At 40.7% G+C, this 18,916-nt stretch overlaps 2 protein-coding genes across 4 annotated transcripts in view; both read left to right on the top strand.

Moving 5' to 3' along the window:
- Positions 1–9,706, top strand: part of slc45a4b (solute carrier family 45 member 4b) — a 10,239-nt gene extending 533 nt beyond the window's left edge. Inside the window, exons 2-14 of one of the 3 annotated variants that reach the window (XM_035672984.1) lie at positions 981–1,380; positions 1,551–1,948; positions 5,042–5,230; positions 5,326–5,505; positions 5,711–6,351; positions 6,857–7,006; positions 7,129–7,377; positions 7,541–7,660; positions 7,793–7,892; positions 8,060–8,140; positions 8,263–8,393; positions 8,743–8,811; positions 9,089–9,706. In XM_035672984.1, coding sequence (XP_035528877.1) covers positions 1,726–1,948; positions 5,042–5,230; positions 5,326–5,505; positions 5,711–6,351; positions 6,857–7,006; positions 7,129–7,377; positions 7,541–7,660; positions 7,793–7,892; positions 8,060–8,140; positions 8,263–8,393; positions 8,743–8,811; positions 9,089–9,385 — 2,430 coding nt within the window. In that variant the 5' untranslated portion in view covers positions 981–1,380; positions 1,551–1,725 and the 3' untranslated portion in view covers positions 9,386–9,706. Of the gene's footprint in view, positions 1–980; positions 1,949–5,041; positions 5,231–5,325; positions 5,506–5,710; positions 6,352–6,856; positions 7,007–7,128; positions 7,378–7,540; positions 7,661–7,792; positions 7,893–8,059; positions 8,141–8,262; positions 8,394–8,742; positions 8,812–9,088 lie in introns of all 3 variants that reach the window. The other 2 variants (XM_035672985.1, XM_035672983.1) reach the window with 2 other exon arrangements.
- Positions 9,707–13,339: 3,633 nt separating this feature from the next.
- The window catches only part of LOC118335330 (DENN domain-containing protein 3-like), a gene marked incomplete in the record, with an annotated part of 15,127 nt that continues 9,550 nt past the window's right edge, over positions 13,340–18,916 (top strand). The window contains 9 exon segments of the mRNA XM_035671564.1: positions 13,340–13,455; positions 15,834–15,993; positions 16,579–16,768; positions 16,932–17,021; positions 17,316–17,431; positions 17,567–17,691; positions 17,981–18,092; positions 18,346–18,465; positions 18,569–18,667. Coding sequence (XP_035527457.1) covers positions 15,910–15,993; positions 16,579–16,768; positions 16,932–17,021; positions 17,316–17,431; positions 17,567–17,691; positions 17,981–18,092; positions 18,346–18,465; positions 18,569–18,667 — 936 coding nt within the window.

The following is an 18,916-nucleotide window of genomic DNA, read 5'->3' as shown; positions in this document are numbered from 1 at the left end:
ACACACACACACACACAGCCATCATACATTGCTGTGAGAGAAACCCACATTCACTCCCGCTTAGGGGGGTTAAACCTCGTGTCGGATGGGTATTACACACAGTAACAGGTTACTCATCACAGGAGCAGATTGCATCAGTGGGAAATGTGTTTTGAAGCTCCGTTTATTTTGTTTAAAACGTTAACTTAAACGTAACCTAACTTGTTATTCATATTTGGAATACCTGCCCTTTGTTTACCTCAGAAAATAGAAAACAAAAGTGACGGGTAAAGTTAGTGAAGACAGGAGAGAAACGAGGCTCCACTGTATCCCTGCTCTGTTGTGCAATAGCCATGGTGTTGTAATAATGGCTGACTTCTTAATGTGGCTTTTGTTCATGCCTCTGGTGTCTTTTATAGCCTGCTAGTTTTGTGGTTTAAAGGTTATGGTTACGGGTGATGTCACTGAGTTTGAGAAAATACAATCTTTATGAAAGCTGGGGAATTTTAATATGGAAAATAGGAACATCTACCAGCCACAAATGTACAAAAGTAAATTATTATTTTGTGAAATTTACAAGTCACCGACATTTGGCCCGTGCTAATCTCCCACCCTGAGTAATCTCAGATAGTTGAGGTGTGGCAAACTTGCTTAAGCCTTTGTTCCTTTATTCTGTTTTATGATGTCTATTACGTCTACACTTGATGTCAGGGCAGCATTTTTGATAAGCCAAGATCACTTTTGTTTCCGATCATGGGACCCAGCTGTCCTGAAACGTTTTTACACGAGAGCGTCCTTCTAGTATTTGGCCCTGTTTTCATATTTACCAAAAAAGCAATAATAAAAAAATAACTTCATTAGTCTTATCGGTCAGTATCTGTAGAGCATGAACGCAAACTGAGAAAAATAAGTCAAGACAACATTGACACGGAGGCAGTGCTACCACGTGCACTATTGTATAGCTTCTGCTCACTGTCTAACTACAGTCTGTTTTTCTGCAGGTTGCTGTGTGACTCGCTGGGTCTTTGCCAAGGAGTTCTCACGCGCTTTACAACAAGCACACACGCAGACCTCTGCTGACCCATGCTCCTGTCTTGCACAATCAAAATACTGCATGCACACACTGACCAGCCACAGAAAACACATTCACAGACCTACTCTAACCCTTCTCACAGCTTACCGCAAACACAGCTACTGGAACCCATTACACACATTTCACCACTCCCCTCCTTCTTCCACTTCTTCTGCTCTCCCCTGCTCCTCCCCTCTGCATACCGCTGGAGCTGCGCAGGACTTCTCTGCTCTTCCTGAATTTTAAAATTTGTGCAAACCACAGCGAGGAACACCAACACTCTGCCACTGAGTTGTGCACATATCAGCGTGATGGCAACATGATAAAATGTACGGAATAGATTTCTGCCACATCATTTTCTGGACGCATTAATCTCATTATAATGAAGATTCCTGCCTCCTCAATTATTTGCGATTCTTTGGCTTTGACCCCAGAACGTGCTGACAAGAGATGCTCACTGATTAATCTTTCTGGATATCTTCTGCTTCTCCTTACACAGTGAGTGATCAAGATGAAGACCACAGACATTACTTGTTCTATTAGTAGACAATAACAAGTACAGTTCTGCTTACACGTACAAGAAAATAGTAGGGAGTGTAGTGTATTGATATACACTGATATCTATCGACCATCCAGCAACATAAACGGCTCCTCTGAAGTCAAACCAGACTGTAATGGGGAGAGAAGCAGGGGAGAGGGAGGCTCCTGGCCTTCCGGAGAAGAGGAAACCCAAGGAGGAAGCAGAAGAGAGTGATAGTGAGAAGGAGGTGGAAGAGGTGGGCAGAGGTGTGCCGATCCCCCTGCACCGCTGGGTAATGCACGGAGCCGTGATGTTTGGACGCGAGTTCTGCTACGCCATGGAAACGGCCCTTGTGACGCCAGTGCTGCTGCAGATAGGTAAGGAGACACAACACGGTCATATAGAGAGACACACTCCCTATCTAAATGTTCTACTGATGTCGCTCCGTCATATCTAAACATGAAAATTCATCAACACTGTGGGGAACTGGAATTTACACTTTAGAGCCCTCCCACTCCTGGCACACAGTGGGTATGGTCAGTCTATATCACCATGTGATGTCCCAAAGCTGGCTGTCATGTCTAGCGCGTTCTGTTCATCCTGTCAGGATACATTTATGGCAGCGTTCCTTCGGTAAGTGTGAGTAAAATGACGACCCGCACTGATTGTTTTCCCAGATTCAGCTCATGAGCATCTTATTTGTTTATGTTCTACTGTATATATGAGAGTAGGTGGGTTTGGTTTGTGTTGAGGCCCACCACCGCTGTCCAAAAAGAGTTGCCCCTTTTAGTCCAAATTCCAGCTTTAGCCAGGCTTGACCTGATGATTACCCAGGCTGCACCACTGTCTCGTGTAACCTGTGCGCCCAACAGTAGCCAACCAGGGGCTATGCAGTTAGATGTCAGCTTTGCCACCATAGCAGAAATGAAACAAAGGCATTTTCCCCTGGCTAGGTATGACAAGAATGTCTAACACAGCACATTTCAGTCTTTCTGTTTTCCTCCCTATTCACAATATTGTAAGAAAGATTATGTAAACTTTCAGCCAAAACCCCATTCAGGATGTTTGTGAAAGAATTTTCTAAGCAAGCATCCAGTTTTGCTTCATCATACCAGTAATCTCTGTGGAAAATGCATAGAGTCAGTTAAATTTGTAGTTTAGTTGATCAGTTATGGTGCGTCTTTATGTAAAAGTAGTTATTGTCGTCTTTGGTAGCCCAGAGTCCAAGGCCAGGCCTTCGGAGGGAAAAGGTTCTGGTAAATAATCTGCTGTATGGTGTGGGTAACAGTCAACAATTGACTGTCTCGGCATAGGATTGTCTGAGGGAGTTTAACGGATTCAATGGATCACTTTACGCTCCATACACTGTTTCTTCTTTGCTCTTTACATTCAGTTGCAACAGTTTGTGACAACACCACCTTCAGAAACATTAACATGTTGACCCTGGATGAAACGCTGCTAGATTGAACATTAGCTCTGTGTTTTTATAGGGTTTACTTTGCTATAGTAAACACTGTAAAACACACATAAAGTACAATTTACTTGTATGTCATGTTCTTTATTATTGCCAAAATAAATCTATCTCTCTGTGGTTTGTTGAATTTCCCAGAGCCCGTCAAGCTTAACCATACATTTATTACTGCAGTCTCTTTTTGACTGTTAGGGCTCTGTCAGAGGGACATGTCCTTGTTCAGTTTTCTTTACTCTAAATGCATACCATATCCTGTGGGTTTCTTATTAGGTGGACACTTTTATGGCAGTGAGTGCATACACTGGTAAACATGAACATAGATCAGTTGAAACATATTACTTTGTCAAAGCTGCACAGGACCAGAGATTTGTTGTTATTTTTTTTGTTTAGAAAAGAAGACATGCTTTACTTTTGTAATAACTAATTCTTGTTTTACTATGAACAACCATAAAACCCTTGAAATACTCCTTGTTTTACCAATTCCTGCTTGAAGAACCAATAGTTTATCAAGAATTATATACCAGAACAAACGTGGTTCCCAACTTTTTGTTTTCTGTCACTGAGTAAACAGAATAAGTGACATGTTGTATGCATATTTCATATTATTTTAAATGCATAACTAACAGTACAGAACAACTGATGAACTGTACAATGAACGCAAATAGTGAACACAATAACTGTAGGAAGTTTGTGTAAAACAAGAGATTTGGATGCATTTTGAGCAGATTATTTCTTGTGAGCATCAGAGATGAGTTAAACAATTATACAAACTTAATAGGCTTTTTTTGTTTGTTTATTTGTTTACAAATTCTGTGTTTTTTTTTTTTGCCCTACTGTTCTATTAGCTCTTGTTTTTTTTTTTTTACTCTGTACTTTTCTAATGCAGAACAAGGCTGTTTGACACCTGCATTGTTTGCATCATTGTTAACAATCTAGCTGTCTTCTTTTCTGCCTTTGCTGCATGTATTTACCTATTACTGCCACCTGTCAATCAGTGGAATAAAGGGAATCCATTGGCAGGAATGTGTATCACATTACCCTCTTTACATGCGAATCCTTGTCCACATGCATGAGATAAAGAAAACCGAGACCTACTACCCCTCAGAAAACTGCTTCATAGTGCTGCTAGAGGTCAAAAACTCCACCGAGTACCTTCAAGTCTTTAGGCCCACTGACAGAAGAGTGAGTGAGAGAGACAGAAAGAAAGATATTTTTCCTACTGTGAGGAAGTAATATTCTGTTTTGTTGACTTAAGGGAGAAAAGGCCTGAGCAGAGCAAGGCAGTGTGGATAACATGTTGTTCCCGTGAGAACCAGCCAGTTCACCCAGCCAGCTGACTGTGTTGGAATCCATCAGATTTTTACATTGAAGCTAAAAATCCACTTCTTTATATGGAGTGGAAAATCAGGATATTGTCATCTAACAGAGACCGTTGTTTTTTTATTTTAACTGACAGCTGGTAGTGCATCATCTCCCACATTTTTTCAGGGGGGCAAATTGGTATAGCGTTTCCTGATTTTACTACATGCAGAGTCAACTTGAGGTGATTTCACCACTTTCCTGGCTGGTTGCTGCATATTTCATAGTTGTTGTAACATGCCACCTCATTATCTGAAATGTTCCAGCCACCCCAAAAGCTGTTGGTAAAGGAAGCTTGGGGTTCTTCATTGGTATGAGCTGTCATGTTTCATAAACAACGGAACATGGGAAAACTTTCACCTTTTTATTTGTGTAAAAAAAAAAAAAAACAATGAAAAAAGCTTCTCTGCCTTCCCTTCCACCATTTTAGTTATTCTGGCAGGTTCCTACATGGCAAGTGTATGAATAGGACGGCTTAATGATGAGTTTTTACCAAGATGACAGGACAAAACAGAGCCTAGTAAATGATTTATTACAAAGAACATTGAAGCTCATACTATCAGTCCTTCAGTTTGCACAGGATGTTCTTTAGTGATTTATACAGTATATCAGCACATTTTGTGTATGTGTTTCTTTCTAGGTCTTCCGGAGCAATATTACAGTTTAACCTGGTTCCTCAGTCCTATCCTGGGTCTCCTCTTCACACCTGTGATAGGCTCAGCCAGTGACCGATGTACCCTGCCATGGGGCCGGAGAAGACCATTCATTCTGGCCCTGTGTGTAGGTGTGCTGCTGGGAGTGGCGCTCTTTTTAAATGGATCATTAATAGGTGAGTAAATAGTTTCAAAATAGATCACCACTTACAAATTCAACTAATTGCTGTTTAACTGCATGTATATATTTTCTGCTGTTCTGTTCTGTCAGGCCTTTCCATTGGTGATAGTCCCAGCAACCAGCCAATTGGCATCGTCCTCACTGTACTAGGTGTGGTGGTGCTGGACTTCTGCGCTGATGCCTCTGAGGGACCAATCAGAGCTTACCTTCTTGATGTTGCTGACACCGAGGAGCAAGATATGGCCCTGAATATTCATGCCTTCTCTGCTGGTAAGACCAACCATCAACCCACAAAGCCAAAACCTGTATAAATATCAGCTATTCAAGAAAACATCACACACATATCATTAAAACAATTAGCACTTTTCTCAGAATGTGATTTTTATACATATAGGCAGTATAGTTTCAGAAGCTGCTTGTTCTTGTCCTTCTGTCTTAGACTCTGTACAATAATTGTCTGTGCCTGCCTCTTCAGGGCTCGGCGGAGCAGTGGGCTACATGCTTGGTGGTCTCGACTGGACTGGCACAGCTCTGGGCCAAGCATTTAAATCACAGGAACAGGTCCTCTTCCTGTTTGCAGGCATCATCTTCATTATCTCTGTCACACTGCACATGCTCAGTATCCCTGAGCAACCTTTCCATCCATCCAACAAGTTTAAAGCCACAGGAAGTGGGGAGTCTACCAGCCACTTGTCTTTTAGGCCCATTGGCCACACGCCACCTTTTCTAGATGTGATTGCAGAGGAGGATGCTTCTGCCTCCCTGTCCCGAGAGGACAACGACTCGGATCCTGAGGAAGGGGAAATGGACTTCCTTGCTGTGGAGCGAGTGAGGAGTAAAAGCGACTCAATCTTAGCCATGCCAGATGCTACAATCGAGTTGGATGCTGACCTCCACCCAGACTCACAACATTTCCTGCCAGAGGTGCATCACTATCTACCAGAGATGCCGGGAGAGATGGACGATGTTTTCAAGCCATCGGACCACATTATTGGGTCCTCGTCTCCTTCTGGTGGGCAACCCGCCCTTACTGATGGGACAGTGGGTCCAACAAATGGTCCGACTTCTCTCCTTCAGCTCAGTTCTGGATCAGCGGACTCGCATCTGAAAACACAGGTAAAATCAGCTGCTGCAGATTTTGTTTTTGTTGCAAATGCCATCAAGTATCAATTTCAACAAGTTATTTGATGTGATTAATAAATATTTATTTGTAAGATCTTATGGATTAAGACATATATACAACAGTAATTTGTATCTGATAGATTTTTTTTCTTCATTAAAATCCTTAGAAAGGCATCTGCCTCTTCTACCTAATTGGTAGAAGAAGTGGTGGTAAGTGTTCCTGCTGGACACAAGATGTCTCCAACTTGACTTCCAAACTTTTTGTGATGTCACAAATCAAGTTCATAGGCCCCTAAAATTTTAAATGAGAACAGAGAAACTTGGAAACAAACTGTGCACATACATCATTCTGCAAAGTGAAGCTCAAACATCCAACTTTAGGAACAAGACAGAAAATATAAATAAATAACATATATGGAAAAGAAATCCACTGTGCTGTGTTTCAGATATGTAGTCTCATGTCTTCATTTTATACGTCTGTTCTTCTCTCCTGTCCCAGCAGGTCAAGGCTGCCAATGGTGTCAATGCTGGCTTGTCTTCTTCTGACCACTCCAATGCAATGAAAGAGCAGGCCTCCACTAGGCTGGCGAACCGCCCCACCAACACCTCAGTTTCATCCCGGCCACACCCACACATCTTCTACAGACAAGTACAACTGCATTTACCATTTTTTAAATTACATTCTGTCTAATAGTCAGAAGTATTTTCTTGACACAATAGTTCATTTTGCAAATGTGAAAAAGCTGATGTTGGTCTTCATTTTCGCCCCAGCCCTCCTTTACTTTCTCCTACTACGGACGAGTGGGGTCACAGCGCTATCGACTGCGACGGACAGCACCTTCAAGTCCCCGGCCAATCTCCACCTCCCGCAGTCTGAATGATCTGAGTGACCTCCAGCAGCATGCAGACAGACGGGAGTTGCAGCTGTCAGCTAGCAGTCTGTCGTCCGAGTGCTCCAGCTGTGAGGGAGGACCAGACAAGGGTACAACTGTTCGACTGCTCTGGTTATCCATGTTGAAGGTGAAGTAAATTGGATATGTCTTTAATATTTTACTATTGCATTGCATCACATTAACAACATTTTAAGTGTCTGCAGAGTTAACAAACCAAACTTTTGGTTGTGGAATCTTTTCTTCATGTTCTCCTGCTTGTCTTGATTCCTTCTCTTTTTTGTCATCAATAGATGCCGAGGCAGCTGTGGAGATTGTGTGTGTGTCACCTCCTCACGTGGTTCTCCATTATAGCTGAAGCTGTGTTTTATACCGATTTCATGGGACAAGTCATTTACCACGGAGATCCCACGGTACATGCTCACACACACCCTCATGCTGTCTTGTGTCTTATTGTTTAAGTTATGCTAACTGACAGTTATCTATGTTATCTTATCAGTTGTCTGAAGTCAAGTGTATGATTAAAATGATTCTGCTTTTTTCAGGCCCCAGCAAATTCCACAGAGCTACAAAACTATAACAAAGGAGTACAGATGGGCTGCTGGGGACTGGTGGTCTACGCTGCTACTGCTGCAGTCTGCTCTGGTAAAACACAAACACACTTTCCATCTTTATATTTGAATTCAAATCCCTGTACTGCTGCATTTACATACAAAACAAGTGGCCAGTGATGCAGTTAAACCTTTTCCGGCCCTTATCAATTCTGCTTACCCAGTGTTTCCAATAATCCCTCTCTCCGTCTCTCCACTCAGCAATCCTTCAGAAGTACCTGGATAATTTTGATCTGAGCATTAAGGTTGTCTACATTGTTGGAACTCTGGGATTCTCAATAGGTCAGTTACATATAATAAACAGCTGACAATAATATAGTGAAGAACAGTGGATTTGGGAATTATATATTGTCTTAATGGCTATGCATAATAAAGGGAAATGTAATGTCTCCTTCTAACCTTAGGTACTGCTGTCATGGCGATCTTCCCTAATGTTTATGTTGCCATGGTGATGATCAGTGGCATGGGCATCATCTCCATGAGTATCTCCTACTGTCCTTATGCATTACTTGGGCAGTACCATGAAATCAAAGAGGTATGTACACAAACAGACACGCACATATCATCTGGCAATACACATTAAAGCCTGAGATAAGAGTATGTACTTTACACACATACAGACAAAAAGCACTCATGTTTTATAGTTTTTGTTTTTAATTTTGTCTTTTGCAGAGAGTTTTTGAAAGTAACAAAAATTTAAAATGTGTGTACATTTAAGCTAGTTTAGTCAGACTTGTGTGCAGACTAGAGCAATTAAAGCCGATAAAATATTTTACTATTTGTTTGTTTTCTGATCTGGTCTACATCACGAAAACCTACACACTGACAATCTAGAGGATATGTGGTTGAAGTGACTGTTTCTCCTCTGCTAATCCTCTCCACAGTATATTCACCACAGTCCAGCAAACACTAGAAGAGGTTTTGGCATTGACTGCGCTATCTTATCCTGCCAGGTGAGCATTCATCCTTTTTTCACCTCATTAGCTCTGAACTTAAATTTATTCAGTGTCATCCATTGACGCAGGACACAGTGATTCTTTGTCTTATTTGAACTGATCCAGCAAAACCGTGGTTTAGTCTGTGTGCTACAGTAACATGATCTTTTTTTCCTAAATGCTGTCATATCCAGAGGCTTTCTGGTCTAGCAAGAGTCTATGGAAAGCGTGTCGAGCGAGTGTCATTACAGTCTATGCTATTCTGTTGAATCATTCTATTTTGTTTCATTTGCAGGTCTATATCAGCCAGATTTTGGTTGCATCGGCCCTTGGAGCTGTGGTAGAAGCAGTGGGCAGTGTGCGTGTCATTCCTGCAGTGGCCTCTGGGGGCTCCTTTCTTGGCTTCCTTACAGCCTGCTTCCTCGTCATTTATCCTGACTTGGAGCCCAGCCACTCAGAGAAGGACCAGGTGGTGCATTTACCTGGCGATTCAGACACAAGTGGAGAAAGGACCAGTAACCAGAGGTTGGCTCTGCTGAGCCTCACAGATGGAGATAGTTTGAAGGAGACAGGGAATCACTCTGTTGCCTGAGCATAAACATGTAAAGAATTGTTTGGTTTATCCTCACAAGCCACAGCATGTGGGGATTATACCAAATGCACCTGATTTACAAGTTTGTCAGTCTGTGCCTTTCTGAAGGAGGAAGGGTGACGAAAGAGGAAAAACGTGGCAGAAATTAGACGTTCTGTCGACAGAAAAATGGGTGGGATGGATTTGGATAGATTATCTTCTTGGATAGGGGACTGACAAGAGCAAACAATCTCCGTTTTGGGTTGCTCTGCTTGTCTTTTTTTGCTACCTCAAACATAAAACAAATAAATGTTTAATGGTTAGATGCAGAGAAGTAAGCCATTGAAACAAAAAAGGGCCACATGACAGTGATTTGGTCAGACTGTTGAAACTACGTTCGCCCAGACTACTGAAACAAATGTAAGCCTTTATTTCTCAATCATAAATGGGAAGCACACAGAGCACTTTCTGTCTCACCTCTGAACAGTACTGTCACACTGATGCTGCAGAATGTCGTAATGTGTGACATTTTTACTTCACAGAAGCTGCTCCTTAACTACTTAATGGACAATCATAATGTTGTAAACACAGCTGTAAATATTTGTTCCAGTCTGTTAATGGAATACCTTGATATTATATTGTTATTATTTTATAGATGCCAGAAAGTTTCACAGTTCTCACACATTTTATTCACATTTATGATGTCTGAACCTGTTACATAGCAAGCTAGTGTGCAATTAGAAGTGCCCTTTCTAGATATTTTTATGCCTTTACAGAAACACTAAAATTCTGAATGCCATTTTCTACTTTTATGCCAGAATTTACACTGTAAATTTATCATGGCCTCTCAAATTTGACCTCAAGTGGTTTTTGGTTTCAGTGTGATTTGTATTGCAGGGTGCCATTTGTTTTGCTTTCAATTGAATTTATTCAAAAAGTGTTCTGAATTGTACATTCCAAATACAGTTGAAATGGGATATATGTTCACACACGTACACATTACTCATATCCAGTATATAAAAAAAGATGTGCTCTGTCATTGGTAAAGGGATTGCGGTTTCTGTTTGTATCTTTGTATTGAAAGCCAAATTCCCTTCTCTAACATTAGTTCAGGTTGCCATTTTGATCATTTGACAGCCGTAAAACTGTACTGCTGTACAGAAAGGTACGATGGTAAGGGAAGATGAATAGCTCCCATGCTGCTAGGTTTCAGTTTACCTCCTAATAACAAACATGAGAGGTAGCAGAGAGTCTGTGGAACACAATTGTGAGCAATGAGCAGCATGCAAGATAATGTTTACCACAGTCCTTACCACACTTAAACATATTGGCAGTATTACAAACATAGTGCGGTGTGCACAGTGTAAGACAGACTTATGTACAATCTGAACTGAACAGCTTAGCCTCTCCTCTCTGAAGGCCCTTCTTCAGTAGAAGACATAATGGGAGAGGTTGAATGTGACATGGTGTAAAACTGTTCCAGAAACCTGTAGTGCTGCATATTGAATGGTAGAGGACCACTTCTATGCAAGGCCAAACTCTGAAAGCTCTTATCTATGCAAACTTGAAATTCCCTTGGCAGGGGACCAAATTAAGCTTAAGGTGAAGCACAGGATCTTGTCAGTTTGTTTCAGCTCAGAGGAAACAATGCCACAAGTGAAAACATTGCACAGCTTCTTTGTTTCACAGCACAAAAGGATTTATTTTTATGACTTAGGGCGAGATGTCTATTGTCATTGCACCCTTGAGAGACTTCTGTACTCTATGGGTATTTGGGCAATGCCAACAGTCTTTGTTTGGACCTTGTATCCTGCTAGCTGGGCCACTGATTTACCTTTCATGACAGAAAAGTGTCTTCTATGGTGTGATCACCGTCACTGAGGACTTCAGGCCTCAAGATTTACACAGCCTGATTTACGAGCACTACAAAGGGAACATCCTCGTTCTGTGGATTTTTGCATCAGGCATAAAGGGAAAGTGTTGAGAGAATTATTACAACATTATATAGTTTAATCACTAATTTCCCTATCAATAATGCTGATTATTTTTGTGTGACATGGGATTTGTGCCTTCTTTTAAAAGCACCTTTTGACAAGAGCTTAGGGTACATCATTTTGTTACTTTTAGGAGTTAATTTTTGCTAATGTCATGTTTTCCAAGCAATATAACACACATACAGATAATCCTTTACATTATGACAAGTCCTTATAAATCAGAATAGAAAAGGAACACTCTTTCGTGTAATCTGTGGACACATTGAAACTGTCTCTTCACTTCTTTATCAGAGGACCAGAAAGAAACCGGCAGCTGAATCGAAGCCTCTCACTTTCTCTACTGCTTACATTCCTTGTACATTCATTTAGTTGCTCTAGTCGGGTTCAATGAATAATTTCAGCTGGTCTACATGTTTCAGAGATGTTTCCACCTCACCGAGAGGCTCCCTTTTTATTGCCAAACTACTGAATAAGAAGTTTCTTGGTTTATTTTGATTTTATACAAATGTTGAAGCTTTTCTGCTGATATTCTGTTGCTGTTGATTTGAAAGTTCTCTTTGCTGCTGTACAGACTTTTGTACAATGAAAAGGTATTTTTGTACCAGTTATTTGAAAAAAACCCAATGAATGCACCTTCACTTGTGTCTTAGTTTTTATTGACAATCTCTCGCACATGTTATTTCGACATGTCCTTTTCATTTGCTCTTTTCTCTCCATTGTTTTACAGAAATGAAATAACCTCACAGTCGAAGCAATAATCTGCAGGAAGTTGATTATTGATTTTAGAACAACTTTGTATGCATAGTTACTAAGTTAGAAGTAATAGTTAAATGTCTGTCATAGGAAAAGCATCATCTCTGACCCTAGACAGACAACTTTGTACTAAGAAACGAAGAGTTGCTTCTGTATCTAGCAACAGTTTACACTCAGGCTAATATTTTGACTTGTGACTACGTTTATCTGTTAAAGTGTCAGAAAACAAAGTACTCATATCTAGTTAATCAGACAGCCATCAAGTGTGCTTACAATCCACTAAAGATACAAAATCACATGATGTTCAATATATGTCCAAGAAAGTTCCCCAATGTCCAATGCTATCAATTAGTCTCAATAGTAACATGACATAAAAAGATACTTAACCTAGCACAAAGTTAAAATTCAACAGACTTAATACCATGCAAATAATCCCTCTCTGAAAACTGATACGAGAATTACAAAATATAAACTGAAAAATGAAGTGAGTTTTACCTATTTGTAAAAACTTTAGCATAAAATATCATAATCTTGTGAAGGAATTATTGTTGTGCGTCATTATAGTGAGATAATTCCATGAGAAGGTGTGAACCTGTAGACTGTAGGTGAATGTTTCTGCACTGGAACCACTATATCTTCTGCACAACCCATCTTGGCAAAACATACCAGCAAACCCCTCTCTATTATTTATCATTTTTGTCTCATTTTATTTGTATTTATTTGATTTGAAACTGAAATTTGTGCAAAAACAGAAGCTCTCAAGGTGTTCATTATGCATGGGGTGCTGACTGGCTGACTGTAATGCTCCATCCAGTCAACCACCGCCACCTTCAGGCCAGTGTGAGTTACTACAACGAGATCAAACTAATTGCAAAGGTTAAATCCATCATGATAAAGAACTTAGATGTCATTTACACACATCACAGTCTAAAGTCGGTATCTGCTCATACAGGCATCACCTTCAGCCGGGAATCCAATCAGAGCATTATGTTTTTATCAGCCAATTATTAAAATGTCACACTGATTTCAAACTTATTTGAAACAAATTATGCAAGACATTGTAGAGCCTAATTGTGGTGCAAGATAGAATTACTGTGCAACACCTAAAACAATAATATATGCATTATATAATATTGCACCGTGCTTCCTGAAATCATCAATGCGCATGTTTGTACTTCCACACAGAGAAACAGGAAGCAGTGACAGACAGTTAACATGGCCCCCCCGCCGGGATGAGCGCAGTCAGTAGCGCCGCAGTCGGCTGCGCAGGAACTTTAACTCCGGACCGCTGTCATGAAAGTGAAAGGGGGATGAATGAGGAGCCGCTCGGTCGTCTGTGAGGAGGTTAGTGACCCGAGAGAGAAGCCTCGCCTCTAATGACAGGTTATTTATTGACTTTTAAGAGTGTTATTTTGTTTGTTTGGACTTACTCTAACAGCATATCGTTGACTTGCATCCTCTCACCTGTACAGGCTTGTGACTCAGTATCACATGCCACAGCTGCAATAAAGCAGTTTGAGCTCGGTTCCTAACTTTAATTGGCTCAATGCTAAGTTATTTGCTCAACCTTTATCTTGCTCAGACCTGCCTTGTGTAGGAATATGGCTGTAAAATGATATTCTGTGACATTAGTGTGTAACAGTGTGGCATTACAGTGATTTTCTTGTTTTGCCAGTGACCTATTTTTAACTGTCTTTAATATAACCGGAGCAGTCAGTATTTCATCTTCAGGTGAGGTTCATATGAGCTACACACCACTGTTAAAGAAAGTGAAAGAAAGTCATGTTGCTTTGCTTAAGATAGAAATGATTAAAAATGATGAACAACTGAAAAAGTACTGTGTCTGATACAATTTTCTGAATTTGCATGGGAGCAGATCAAAGGAGTGTCATGTAATGTTTCTCTGCACTCCACCACAAGTCTGTGACCATAGCCTACAGGTTATTTCCATCTTCTGATAGATGGATATACTTTATTCATCCCAAGCTGGGACATTGCAGTAAAGGTGAAGTGAAGGTCAGACATTGTTGTTTTAGGTCATGTTTCTGCTCATCGAACTTCCAGAAATCACAGTGCCTCTTCTCATCTGCTTATATTGGTGTAAATGCTCGTCTGTATGTGTTTATCCCGCTCCTCCGCTCTGTTCCTTCACACTAAAAATGATCTAAAAAGACTGTGTTGTTATGGTCTGATGTGGAATTTTCCCTGTTTATCAAGGGTCACATGATTGTACTGTATACTATGACATGTCACATCCCTGGACCAATAATGAAGGGACAGCAGCAGGTCATGTGGCGTGTCCTTTTTAATGCGATATTGGTTCAGTGCTGGACATGCCTGCTGCCGAAGATTAGTTATCATTTCATTTTACAGTGTAACAGTGCTACACTGTTGTTCCAATGGTCAAACAATTAGTAAAGGATAAAAACATAAATATTTAAACATGCTTTATTTCATATTTCCAACACTTAAAGTTATTTTTTGCAGCTCATCCTCAGTCAAAAAGAGCTTAAGATGTGTCTGCTTCTGCCACTGTTTTAAGCCCATTCAATGTGGCCCAGTTACAAGTCATTTTCTCTATGTTTCTGTGTGTGTTTGCCCATCCTCCTCTGCACACATGAGCCCAATTTTCCAAGAAGAGACTAGCCTAAGAAACAGAAACAGGGGAAATGTGATTTAAAATAATTTGCTCTTCACTGCAGTGACTCAGCTGAACAAAAAAGGAGAACAGCCGAAAAAAAAAAGGAAAAAGAACCGCAAAGAGGGGATGTAGAATAACGTGTCTGTCCTTTATCTCAGTGTGTGGATGTGCAGTAAAAAATACTAGTAATTGATGAGTGCCCCACATATCTTAAATCAGTTTAACTAATTCAATTATTTTCCTAAGTTGTTATTTGGATTTCTAAGAACACTTCATAGGTGCCACTGGCGCCACAGACTAAAAGGGACAAGCAGATAGTCTGCTGGCAGCAATACTTTGTTCTATTCACACATAGCAGTAAGCATTACCACTACTATAGTAGATGGATACATGTAAACATTGTATTACAGTAAATGTTGTTAAGTACATTGAAATGCAATGTCCAGGCTGTCCACGCTGATTTTTTTAAGTATGGACTGATTTAGGATTTGCTGTACTACTTTGTTGTTGTTTGCCTTCAGATCATAGCAACAATACTGCATTTAAAAAAGGAACTACAACCCTGGACAGAAGTGTAAAAAGTAGTGCATTGCAGAATTATGCAGTATATCTCAAATTACATAGTGTTGTGCAACTCCTGTTAGAAACTATGTGGAACATGTGATATGTGCACCATGTAATCTCAGATGTAATACAATTAAATTAAACTCAGATTCTGTGAAAGGCTTGGATCTGTAATAATTGCTGTGGTGGGGAAAAATGCCTGACTGGGTCTTTAGAAGTTGTTGTTGATGAGAACAGCGGCAGTGATAATGAGCTGGAATGGGTCGTCTACTGATCACAGGGAGTTGGCAGTTCGATCCCAACCTCCTCCTGTTCACGTGTCCAAGTGTCCTTTGGAAAGACACTTAACCCTGAGTTGTTCTCCAGCCGCTGCCAAATTAAAAAAATGCGGATCATCAGATCTCCATGCCGGGTTGGACGGGGCCCGGTTTGCCGTATGTGGAGCAGCTGAAAGAAAAAGAAACAAAAAAACTCTTTCACTCCTCTCTCTGTTTGCTTTCCCTGTTACTTTCAGTAGTTGTGGTCCAGCAGGTCTGAGTTGGCCCTTGGCCCAATTCTGCTGGTCCAACTGGGTCCCTGGGCTGGTGTCAGTGATGTCTGACCATCTGCCTCCTGTTCTGCTGGAAGCCTGTGTGGTGGTAGGAGCATCTAACGACAAACTCAGGGAGGTATACCAGGTATTTGCCTCCAAACGCAACCCACCAATCAGTATGGTTAGACTGTTGATTTTTTTATAGTATAATTTACTGGTATTGGTGTGTGCATAGTGAATACCTGTAAATGCCACGTTTTATTACTTTTATCTTTTTATTAACCAGCCTAGTTCCACTGAGATTAAGGATTTTTTTTTAAGGGAGACCTAGTCAAGAAAGCCGCGCACCAATGAAAACTTTAAACTCTACGCCAGTGGTATATCAAAATGCCCAAAAGTAGGGTAATGTTTGACTTACGAAAAAGCTAAATCAGCAGACTCCCATGTTTCTTTATTATTTTAGACTCACCAAGAAAGACTGGCTTTGGCATTAAATAACTGTGCAATGAGCAAGGGAGAGGACACATAGCAAACATTGGTCCTGACAACAAAAATAATGGCAGAGTTTGACTTTCAGGACCAGTTCATCATTTCCCTTCTCTCTTTTATTAAACGAGCCACAGGAATGTATGTAGAATATGTGGAATCTGCATTATAGCATGTATCAAGGCTAATGATAATAATAAGAGATCCACCGCCCCCAATCCTTCCCTTCCTGTCTCCCACTCAGGTCTTTAAAAATAATGGAACTCCAGAGCACCTCCTGTTGGAGCCAGAAGTACTGCATGTCCTAGCGCCTCCCTTTGTTAGCAGACTGCCAGCTGAGAGCGAAGCAGTGAAGTCACATGGGAAGAGGCGGCGTTCCTTTCTCAGGAAGAAGCGGGAACACCCTCCTTCAGTGGCAGCAACTCCCAGCCAAGGTCTGGTTCTGGTACCTGCTTGTCTAGTCTGGTATTTTTATCCACACATAACACTTGTGGAGCCACAAACATGTTGTTTCCATCAAGGTTTCTGATTTGTCCCAGGTCTAATTTTCTCATCAGTAGTGATTTTGTATTATTTCAGCCCCTCATATTTTTGCAGGTGGAGGAGCAGACGGAAGAGGAGGAAGTGAAGATGTCATTGTTCCTAAAGACATCGACCTTATGGCTTTACCTCAACTCTGCTTCCCAGGTATTTGATATTCCCTGCTACACACAGACACATATAATGGCAGTTAAATGTCTAAAAGTCTCCATTGAGAAAAGGTTATAGCTGCTGTCATGAGGATAAAACATAGTTTTTTTTCCCTAATCGAGGACACTGAAATGTACAATGATCAACTCTCTGTGTCAAATCCACATTAGGATGATTTCTCAACAGTTACCTATGTGTTTGTGCATACAGTAACACAAAGTTTAAATTCTTGTAATTGAATTATATCATGCCTATGTCTTAACATGTTCTGATGTTTTTTCTTTTTACCAGATGGGCTCCAAGTAACCAAAGAACAGAAAGATGAACAGTTCCACTTCCTGGTTTTTACTGATGTCTTTGGCAACAAGACCCATGGAGTAGTAATGCAGTGTTACCGATCGATACTGGTACACAGTACTACACAAAACACCAATAGTTGAACTAAATCCCAACTGTGTTTTACTGCTGCAACCAATTCCCTAACCTGATGCATTATAAAAACCTTACCTCAGCGGTCCACTGTCTTTCTGGTGTTTTTACAGGAAGGGATGTCTGTCTTAGAGAATGGAGCTGGGTCCTTCAAGTCTTCTAAACTTTTCTCTGCCTATAGTTTCTGTGTAATATCCAAGTATCCTTACTTCACTGCACTCAAAGACTGTCTGTCATGGTGAGAAACGCTGTACAAAAACCCAAACTGCTTGGCTAATTGGTCATTTTTCCGTTATTGAATGCTGAATGAAAGATGTACCTGTTAATAGGCTGACAGTGGCGAAGGTTTAATACTTATTTTATGTTATTAACATTTGCCTGGTAACTTAATCCAAATGATGGTTATCACAAGGTTTGCAGGCATTCTTGCACTAATTGTTTGTACTAATAAATGTAATAAGAGAAAATTATTCTCGTGTCTTTCTCGTGTCCCTGTCACTCTCACTGTCTTTCTGTTTCTTTGTTAGTCTGTTAATCCAGCTGAGAACTTGTCGTTTATCAGACATGGAGGACAGAGTGAAGGAATTTGCAGCCAAACTGGCATTGGTGCCTATCCCGCCTCCTGGACAGCTGCATTTGGTGTGTGTGTGGAATATTTTACACTAATAACTACACTAGTTGTGTAGCCAAACTGCAGTTATATGACGATCCATTCACTCTGTGGTTACTTGTCCAAAATATTTACATTCATAATAATCACAAGCCAGGAGTTGCCAGGTTCATATTGCTGATATAACAGACTAAGTAGTAGCATACTTGTGTATGTTTTGTACATGTATTCACCAGACAGAAGTTGGAAGAACACAAACTATATCACTCTGTATGTTTGCAGATGTTTACTTTGCGTCCTCTGACCATTGTATTACCATCCAGAGAAGACAAAGACCACCCAGCTATAGATTTAGACCTCCATCTGCCTTTCTTCTGCTTCAGGCCACAGCAACTACTGCAGGTATTACACACACCTGTTGTGTTAATGTTAGTGAAACAGGACAAAGCTCACATTAACGTTAATGGCTCTTTCTCTGTCCGTTCTTCTGTCCCTGTCTTTGTAGGTGCTCTCTTGTCTCCTGCAGGAACAGCGGGTGGTATTATTTTCTGCGGATTGGGCCAGACTTACACTGGTGGCAGAGAGCTTGCTGCTTTTTCTGCAGGTCAGTTGAAAATATCTGCAAAGGGCACAGTTATGTTAAATTTGATCTTGATTTTTATTGAATTTAACTCATAACTATAATATCAGAATGACTTTTCAATTAAATGTTACAGAGACCTAACAATTCCCACCATGAACAAGCACTATAGAGAGGGGGGGTAGAGGAGGGAGGGCTAACTATAAGCTTTGACAAAGAAGAACATCTTAAGCCTGCTCTTAAAAGTGGAGAGGGTGTCTGCCTCCTGAACTA

Source organism: Morone saxatilis, unplaced genomic scaffold, assembly GCF_004916995.1.
Source record: "Morone saxatilis isolate NCDOM2014 unplaced genomic scaffold, NCSU_SB_2.0 Contig24, whole genome shotgun sequence".
Classification (NCBI taxonomy): Eukaryota; Metazoa; Chordata; class Actinopteri; family Moronidae; genus Morone; species Morone saxatilis.
This window is presented reverse-complemented; position numbering and strand designations above follow the sequence as displayed.